This window comes from Phalaenopsis equestris, unplaced genomic scaffold (assembly GCF_001263595.1).
Source record: "Phalaenopsis equestris unplaced genomic scaffold, ASM126359v1 Scaffold000198, whole genome shotgun sequence".
In the NCBI taxonomy this organism is placed as follows: Eukaryota; Viridiplantae; Streptophyta; class Magnoliopsida; order Asparagales; family Orchidaceae; genus Phalaenopsis; species Phalaenopsis equestris.
Window position 1 is genome coordinate 862,566 of NW_018164640.1, and position 10,571 is coordinate 873,136.

A 10,571-nucleotide genomic window follows, 5' to 3' on the forward strand; every position below is an offset into this window, starting at 1 on the left:
ATCTTAGTTGGACTTCATTTTCTTTATTTTGGTATGCTTTGAATTGGATTTTCTTTATTTTGCTTAGCTTTATGTATCTTAGCTTGAGTTTTTTTAGTTAAGCTATTATAAGTTGTGTTATGCCATCCATATGTATGCTTTGAGTAGCTTGCTTGTGACGATAAGCTTAATTGAGTCATATAATTGCATGCATTATATTCAATATGAGTGAAGTGTCAACATTTGGTCAAGCATTTAAGATAATTATCGAATTTAAGACTAATAAATGCCCTAAGATGGTGCACACACATGTTATTTTGTGTATATAGTTGAAAGGGCTATTTTGTTTCACAATGTTGCCCAATAATTCAAATATTTACTTGATAGACATTCACTTGTAATTATTATAGGTTCAGCCAAGATGACAAGACTATTAAAAAAAAAAAACTTTAAGGAATCATATCAAAGAGTTTGTTTGACAACTAATATGCAAAAAATTACATGTAATTATTTAAATAATCACTTACATGTATCTTACTATGCATTGCATTGATGAAAGATAAAAATTGAATGAGAGTAATTAATTTTTGCCCAAAATGTGGACATAGCTTCTTAAACTAGATTGAGAGAAATGTATGGTTGCTTGGGATATTGATTTGGTGATTATAATTATCATTGATAATGCAAGCTACAATAATCATAATAAACCATTTGTAAAAGACTTTTTTTAAAAAAAATGTGAGAATATTATGTATGGTAAATTATTACACATGAGATGCATAGCTCATAATAAAAATTTAGTAGTTTAAGGTGAAGTTAAGGATGTGGGATGTCCCGTTTATCGTGTGGGACTTTTTGTTAGATATATAAAACAATCTCTGAAGAGACTTTATAAGTTTATATAATGCATTAATTTAAAAAAAAATATCAAAGTAAAAACATATTCTGCTTGGATATGTTTCCATAAGATAAAATCTCTGCATATTTGATGTTTGATTCAACATTGAAGTTTGAAAGAGTATTTGAGCGATTTGAAATGATCAATCCATAATTTTGGAGTTCAACTTGAGAAAAGAGAGGATATGAATCATGACAACCATTTAGAGAATTTATGATGATTAATTTCATTAAAAAAATTAGTTCTACATGTTGATTTTTCCTATTTTGGAATTTTCCTACAATACTTCAAACAAAATTTTTCACAAAATTGTTGAAATTTTGTGCTCTTCGGTGTTGGGATTTGAATGCTGTCATTGAAATAAAAAATATGAATAAAAAAGCTAAAGTAAAAATTTATTAAATATTTAGATAGTATTGAAAAAATGAATATTAATATTTATATTGCAATCATGTTTGATTCTTAATTTAAATTGAGATATATTGAGTTTTCAAACAAGGTAATGCATGAATGTCCAAATGTAGTTGCTTTGACACAGTTGATAAGATCAATCTATTGTGATATGTTCCATGATTATAAGATGATGATATAAAACTAAATTAGAGAAAAGAGCTCCATAGAGATTAAGGAAATTCTGGATGAGGAAAATGAAACTTTAAAATGAGGGAGAAAAAAATATGATATTTAAAAATTTTAAATGACACGATTATGAGAGAGATGACTATAATGATAAAATAAAATTTGAGAAACAAAATTTTAAAATAATGTAAGATGGCTTTAATATTTTGGCATAACTTAAGGTTCATGCATTGAGATTTCATATCCTCTCTCAAATGATTAGAGTTACCTTGGCAATTTTGATGTCTACTATTGCTTTAGAGTTATTATTCAATAGAAGTGGTCATATACTTAATTCTTTCAAAAGTTCATTGATTCCAAAAATAAGTAAGCTCTAGTATATACTCAGAGTAAAACAAACAAATGAACTAGTCAATGTAGAAGAGAAAATTTATAACGCTGATAATTTAATAAAGATAACATGCTTAAAAAGTTTGATTTCAATCTTTTTTTATATAAAAAACTATTATCAAAAACTAGTTATTTATCTTATTTTTGTATTCATCTTGATTTGTCAAAGATCGTAAATGTTCTGAAAACTTAGTAAAGCAAAAATACTTCAAGAGATATAAGTGTGTAGGAGAATTGTCATTTTATCATTTAATTTGTTCACACTTGTAATTTTGGCCATGCCTTGTATTTATCAAGTTTTTTGGGCATTGTAATATTATTTTATAATTTTGTAATTGCCTTAAATGTATTATATGCTTAGAGATTTTAAGGAAATCAACTTTTATAGTTTTGGACTTATGCTATAAATGCTAAGTTATTCTTTTGGCCAAATATGTTAAAGTTTAACATTTAAACCTATATTAGAAGAAAATCCATTTTTGCAATATTGTTGATAATCCAAAGCAACATGAAGGACAATATACTTTTAACTTCATGCACCTTCTCTTTTTCTTCTCATGAGATTTTGTTACCTAGTTTAGATATTTTATATTTTGCAACAATAACTCAAGCTCAAAATTGATGATGAATTTGTTGCATCATTTCCTTGTGAATGGTTTAGCTTATTGAATTTTAAATTACATTATAAATAGTTTTAGTGTTTGTATTTGCTATATGTTTTGAACTTTATTGGTTAGCCAATGTAAGTAATTTTTTATTTAATGTTTAGTATTTGTTTATAAGCATTTTAAATCTTTTATTTGCAAACTAAATCTTAACACGATCTTAAAAAATTATCGAACTATATTATTTAGATATTATTATTTTAAAATTAAATTTTAGTATTTTTTGTTTAGTTGGCATAAATAAAATGAAAACAATTACAGCTTAAAATCTATGTTTGAAAGTTGAATTCAAAGTAATCTATTTATTTAAAAATGAAAATTTTTCTTGTTAGTTGGTGCAGGGAAATGATCTGTGTTATGAATAACATATTATGGTATATAGGAATCATAAGGTAATGTACATTTGCATATTGTCTATTCTCTTTATCTACCTTCAATCTTAAAGTAGAGTTCTAAAATCTTTTCATGTTTTTTTTTAAGTAAGAGACTGGTTATTATCCTTTCAAGTGCATAAGCACAAAAATATCTCCTAGTAATATCATAGGAGATGATTCATAATATACTTAATTATTTATATTACAATTGACTTGTTTTTCATTTTTTTCGATCATAAAAATAATTTATCTTACTTTATATATGTAATGCAAAAATTGAAGAAATATAGATCATACAACAATTAGTTCATTTTCCAATAATTTCCTTATCGTTATACAAATGGTGAAGTTGATTTGGTTGCTTATACAATACATGTCGCTGAAGGTATCGAGTGTGGCGAAGAGCCTTCTAGGTATAAAAAAATTGTGAATTCAATTAACTCTAATTAGTAGATGATCACTATGCAAGAAGAGATTAGGTCCCTACATAAAAATACAACTTGAGATTTGATAAAATTGCCCCAAAGTAAAAAGTTGTTTGCTACAAATGAGTTTTTGAGAAGAAGGAAGATACACATGGAGTAGATAATGTTTAATATAAGGCTGGGCTTGTTGTAAAGTAATTTAATCAAATTTCATGTGTAAACTTTACAATTGTATTCTCTCTAATCGTCAAACATAACTCAATTCAAACTTTACTTGGCATTGTGGTTAAGCATGATCTTGAGCATTAGGCAATTAGATATAAAGACTGCATTTTTGCATGGAGAGCTTGAAAATGACATCTAAATGCAGCAAGATGAAAGCTTCACATTGATAAGAAAAAAATAAGACTTTATTTATTGGTTGAAGTAATCTATCTACAATTTGAAACATTCTCCAAGACATTAGTATTATTACTCATGATTTTATGAAAAACAATCATAATATTTGTGTTTACCAAAAAAAATAATAAAGAATCAATTATTCATTTATTTTTTATATGTCGATGATATGTTAACAGATGCTAAAGATAAAAAATATGTCAAAAGTTTGAGATAAAAGATTCGGGATTTCCAAAGAAAATAATTGGCATAAGACTTCACAGAGAAAAGAATACTGGTAAATTATTTATAGGTTTGAAAAAGATACATTAAAAAAATTATGTATAAGTTTAATATGCAGCGTGTCAAATCTATTAGTACTCCAATAATTGCATATTTCAGGCTTTCACCCGTTTCATGTTCGTAATCGGATGATGATATTGAATATATGTTTCGAGTTTCATATTCCCGTGTAGTGAGATCTCTCACTTATGTTATGTTTTCATTCATATTTATCATATGAATATCAGCGTTGTTAGTACATATGTGAGTAATCTTGGTAAAATACATTAGAAAGCAGTTAAGTAGAACCTCAGGTATCTATGTGAAACAAAAGAATATTGTTGTGCAATTTTTAGGACTACAGAGAGTTATTGGCTATGTTTTTTCAGATTTTACTGATGATTTTATTAGAAGAAAATCACTTATAAAATACATGTTTAATGTTGGCGATTGTGTTATTAGTTGGTAAGCTACTTTATATACAATAATGACACTATCTATAAATGAAACTAAATACATGATAAGCTCGCAAAAAAAATAAAAATTACTTTGTTTAAAATATCTATTTGAAGAGCTTAACGAAAATTTGAAAAACAACATTTTAATGTTTGATAATTGAACTGTTATTCATCTTAACATAGATCAAATATTTCATGAGAGAACTAAGCACATTAATGTTCATGATCACTTTGCTCGTGATGATGTTATTGTGAGTAAGATTATTACTTATGATAGCCTTGCAAATATGATGTCCAAAAAACTCCAAATTCAAGTTTTTTCATCGATTAAATTTGTATTCATTCATAATCAGTATTCCATACTCGTCAATATTTTTTCAAGATAGAGATTGTGAAATATGATATGAACTTTATGGATCCCACTCATCATCTCATAAGAAAATTGTAACGACATGAGCTCTCAACTTGAAATTTTAGAAATAAAAAAAAATTGTGAACATAAAAATTAAAAAATTTAATTATTAGATCATTTTATAATAAATTTTAAATTATAATAAGTCATTCTTTTATTAACTCTCTTAATTATTTTCTTAAAAAAATCTTGTTAAAACTACATATTTTTATTATGTTTTGTGAAATGACACCCCTACTTATAATCTATTATTTGATATAATAAAATCCTCATGTGCCCGTGATTTTTCCTATCTCGAATTATTTTACATAAAATTTTTATTTCTTTTATTTATTTCATTATTTATTACATCAATTAATATCAAATTCTAAGAATATTATGTCAATTAATTTATTCTTAAGTAGTAATATAATATGTTTATATGATTTGAAAAAAAATGAATGATGTAAATGTAAATATTAAATTTCCAAAGTTAGATATGGAATGAAGTACTTAAGAATTGTAAATGCTCCTAAAATATATAACAAAAATGAGTAGCTTCCAACTAAACTTCCTCTAAAACATCTAACAAAAGATTAAGTTAAATGATAATAGCAGTTTGAACAATGGAAGAAACTTCTTAGATCAATCCACCGAGAATGATAAAATAAAAACTGTCTTTTCAGGCTAATCGAGTTGTTCTGAAGAACGAACATTGTTAATCGAAAAAGACAGCATTGATGAAACAATGAGTTTTAAATGAGTATAGTCAGCTAATTGTGATGATATTTGATGAAATCGAATGACAAGACATCTTTCGTCGCCTCTAAATCTAAAATCATAGAAATTTCGCTTGTATGATGACCAAAGGAAAATATATTGAGATTTTCATATCTATTTTATACTGTTTTTAATGATATTGCACTTTAAAAAAATGTATTTTTGATGTTTTGTTGCAGGTATGAAAAATTATGGTCATTGGAGCAAAAATATGTAAAAAGGAGCGAATTTGGAGCTAAAAGGACCAAAATGTGAAGATTTGAACTAGGGCGCCTACGACGAACTCAACGGCGCCGACTGTGAGATTTTTCCGAGACTCCAGACAAATAATTTAGAAAGCTCGCCGACAGCGCCCTCGAGGCCGCCGACGATGAGATCGGCGTTATGTTCAAATGTGCATTGAATATGGACGATTTTTGGAGGGATGCTTAGGTAAATCTCGGGAAAACTCATCCACATCCTTAATAGAAGACTTTGACCAAAAATAACAAGGGAGAGGCTCAAGAGTTCGAGGAGTTGGAAGGTTAAAACAACGTCAAATAGCCCCAGTAATGTATAGAAAGTCTAATTATGAGGAATTCTTTTAGAGATTGTAAGAGTGGAGGAAAATTGAGAGATTTCTTCCTTCTTGCCGCTTCGAAGAGGAATTTTGTGTGCTGTAAAGAAAGGAAGAGATTCAGAGGAACTTCGAGGAATTTGCTTGGGGAGGAATTAAAGATAAGTGCTATTTACTTGTTGTAGTTTGTATGACTTTGTTTTTATATATGAATTCCGAGTTTTGTTGTGTCTTCCCTATGAGTTTTGAATAATTTTCTGTCTTTCTCATTGTCTTGAAATTTGTGAAATTGTGATTTAAATTTGTTGAATCATGAAAATGTTAAAGAAGTTATGATGATCTTTTCACTTCAATCTTAATTTGCTTTCAATCTGGTCAATTAATTTGTTAAAATATGTTGAGTTTTACAACTAATGTGAAGATTACATCCTAGATTTAGGGAGGTCAAAGCCCTTGGAAGTTGGGTGCAAATAAATAGGGAAATAAAAATATCGGACGTAGAATTAGAGATTTTAGAGTGACAGACTAAAATCTCCAATTCGGTCCTATCGTTTGGGTGCTAAAGTGTAGATGTTAACCCTCAGACGAGGGGAACGTAAGAGCTCTGAAGTGAAAGCCGGTATCCTCCCAGCCTCCCAGCCTAGTATCCTCCCAGCCTAGTCGTAGATTCAGTAAACAAGCGTAAGATTAGTCAATGTTTTTTATGTCTGGACCAAAGGGTAAAGAATAGGTACGCTCATATTTGACATAATACAATTTGAAGTGATTCACTTTATCCATACACTATAATTTTTTGACAAGTAAAAGAATGCTTTATTATATATTGAATATCACATTAAAAATTTTGTTAGTATAATTAATTATTTAAGAGTTATTAAAATTACATATTTATTTCAATTGTCTATTAGTGACATATAAGCAATTTAAATTATATTGTTGTGATTAAGTATTGATTTTCTAAAATCTTAGTTCGTAGTTCTAATATTACTCCTTATTGGATCGATATCTAGGACTCCATTAGAGCCCTATATTACTTGAGTGATACATATACTTGCATTGATAAGTGTGACTTTACCATTATTAAATATTTTATATATACATCTTTATCGAATCTATAACCATTGTTAAGTTTTTGGTGTTGTTGCTGAGGAATTAAATCTTTAACAACAGTATTAAATATTTGTATTTTTAAGCATCTATAAAGTCACTGTCATATTGTAGCAAATTGAGCATGATCTGAATTTAGTTTTGTATAAAAGAAATATATCAGCATGAATATCGAGAAAACGTTACGGCCCGGTAAAGAAGTCTTGCTAATGGTAGAAACAATCGATAGAATTTCAAATCGGAACTGATCCGCTCGTTACAATTCGGATTCAACAAATGGATATAATTAATTAACTCATTTGATGGAAGACCAATGTTTATGAATGGGTAACAAGAGATGGAACGAAAATCTAACCCATATCTACTTCAATTACTCTTACAGTCAGACAAGTTCATCTTGGTTAAAGAGTATTTTAAGATCAAATTCCTCTTCAGCAAGCTGCTAGCATAGAAAAGAGTTTCATATAGAGGGCAAATTCAGGAACCGTAAATGCAAAACTCAACAATGATCCGCTTCTAATCTTATTAAGAACCCCAATATCATATAACATGCGAAGCATAAAACCAAGCTTTCTGGAAACCATAAAATCTTTAGTAACAGTATCATAAGCAATTAAAAAGCGATTGGAAACAAAGCAGATCACAAAGATTCAATCTCAGACCAATCCCTAGACACAACCCCAACACACTTTGCAAAGACAGTAAAGCAAACCCTAAAAATTCAGATGAACTAAATCAATTCACGCAATCTTGACCTCGATTGTCTTGGGCTTCTTAGGCTCGGGCGGCGGCAGCTTCTGCACGGTAACCGTCAGAACACCATCACGGCTGACAGCCGTTATGGCTTCGAGATTGGAGTCATCCGGTAGAGAGAACTTGCGCAGAAATTCCCCTACCCGTCGTTCCAATCGAAGGTAACTTACGCCGTCTTCGGCCTCCCGGCGCCGCTCACCTGTAATGGCGAGCACGTTACCTTCCTCTACCTGAACCTTTATATCGCCAGATTTCACTCCAGGCATATCTAGGATGAACTCGTAGGCCGTCGGCTTCTCCCTCACGTCAGCCGGCGTGGAAGCAATCGCCCGCGCGTCTCGAACATACTTCTTCGTCGGAGCGTTGAAGGCCTTCTCCATTTCTTCCGGCAGATCTACCAAACTTTGCAGTGCGTGGAAAAGGGGGTTTTCCAATCTGAAAACTCTAGCATCCATTTTCAGCTTGCCCTGTATCTCTCCCTCTTGCTCTCGCTTCTAATTTTCCTCTGCTTGAGCTTGCGGTGACAGGGGAATATATAGGGGGAAGATGGGGGCGGGCAATTGGAGCCATGCGGGAGTGGAGAGTGCGCGAAGCTTCTATTGGGTTCTGGAAGGAACCCGATAGCTCGAAAGTGAAGCTTCAGAGAACATCGGCACGGTATTTACAAGCATACCATCGAAAGTATGGAATATGTATTTTCTTTTGAAATTTAACGGTTCTTTTGATTTGATAAGTATTTCGAGGGGTATAAATAAAAAAAAAAAAAAATTAGATGTCTGAATAAGAAATGAAAATACATAAGAGTTGAGTGGATCTTAACGCCCCTTCAAAATAATCAATTCTTTTCTATGTAATATTATAAGCTCTAAATATTTTTAAACTGTATCCATGATCATTTAAATAAACCGTGTTCTGACAGCTTATTCGTATTTTTAATTCCTTGAAATCAGTTTATTTACACCGTTCCTGATTGGTTGCGGTAGCAGCTTTCGTTGTGGTCTGACTTTATATATATTTATAATAATAATCTCTGTAATTTTTTGAATAACAGATTATTTTTAAACATCTTATTAATAAGCTCCAATTCCTACAAACAGACCCCAGCAGTCTACTTTGTAATGTGCTCTCATTTTACCCTTTGCCCCACCTGTCACTTCCTCTCACTCCCTTGGATGTCTTGCAATGTTGAGCATGGGGTTTTCTAGAGGGAGACATTCTCTATTGGTTGAGATATTAATTTTGATAAGGCTAGTTAGATGTTATGCATGAAAAAACATTAATTTTAGTTGTTTGATATATAGTTACGAAAAATATATATATATTAACGAGTTGATCAATACTCATTGTTTCTACCATTTAGAAGGCTTCTTTATCAGACCGTAAGATTTTCTCAACATTCATGCTGATATGTTTCTTTTATATAAAATTAAATGCAGATCATGCCCAAGTTGCTACAATATAAGCGACGTGTCTCTGGTTTTAGATTTAGAGGTCAAGAAAGATGTTCTTGCGGTTCTTTAGAGGCCATAAACATATGATGCCATTGACGTGGCCATTGGCGACAGAAGAGAAGAAGAGGAGGAAGGGGAGGAGGTGATGGAGGTGACGGAAAGGGAGTGGGAGGAGCCCGTGGCGGGAGAAAGGGACGTAGAGCAGATGCCCTTCTTAAGATCCCAAACGGCGACCGAATCGAGCGCTCTAGCGAGAAGGTGTTTGCCAGAACTATCGTAGGAGATGTTGGAGTCTAAGAATACGATGACACCGAAAACCAGATGGGGCTCGTATCAGAGGTAAGCTTTCACCATTGTGCCGACGAAACCGTGTGCGAGACATTTTTTTTATCTGTAGTTGCGGATGAAACACCGGCTTAAGGAATTGATCAAAAAGTCGGAGAATGCGAATCTGGATGCGACATCAGCGGTTGAGTGCTTACTGTGATGGTGGAGAAGAAGCCTCTTCTAGAGCCAAAGAAACCAAATAACATCGATCGAGGTTCGTTGATTATCATGTGTTCGATGAAAGAAGATGTTTTGCGTGGGAGATTTGGGGCTTAGGATTTGTCTGAACCCTAAATAGTTTTGAGAGATGACAATATAAAACGAGTATTTTGAAGAAATTTGGGCCATTTACATATATATGCAAAGAGAAATACATCTTTTCTTATATAGGTAAAATGTCATGAAGTGATATGCTTGTAAATCTTCCCTATTTTTTTTAGAAATTAATCTGTCTATTTATTTTATTTTATTTATTAATATAATATTTTAATTAATATAATATTTTAATAAAGTATATAAATAGGGATTAATATTTTAATATTTTAATATAATATAATATTTTAATTAATATAATATTTTAATAAAGTATATAAATAGGGATTAATATTTTAATATTTTAATATAATATAATATTTTAATTAATATAATATTTTAATTAATATAATATTTTAATAAAGTATTTGAATGCAAAACTCAACAATAAATATATACTTTATTAAAATATTATATTAATAAATAAATTAAATTAAATAGACAGATTAATTTCTAAAAAAATAGG

General features: G+C 30.3%; 1 protein-coding gene across 1 annotated transcript; it reads right to left on the bottom strand.

The window, feature by feature from the left end:
• Positions 1–7,852: 7,852 nt before the first annotated feature.
• On the bottom strand, positions 7,853–8,552 carry LOC110022601 (17.1 kDa class II heat shock protein-like). Its single transcript, XM_020721636.1, has one exon. It carries the CDS (start codon positions 8,468–8,470, stop codon positions 8,003–8,005), a length of 468 nt encoding a protein of 155 aa, XP_020577295.1. The 5' UTR covers positions 8,471–8,552; the 3' UTR covers positions 7,853–8,002.
• Positions 8,553–10,571: the final 2,019 nt, after the last annotated feature.

Bases quoted from the DNA above. Each gene is read 5' to 3' on its own strand.
- LOC110022601 (XM_020721636.1), bottom strand. From the start codon at position 8,470: ATGGATGCTAGAGTTTTCAGATTGGAAAACCCCCTTTTCCACGCACTG.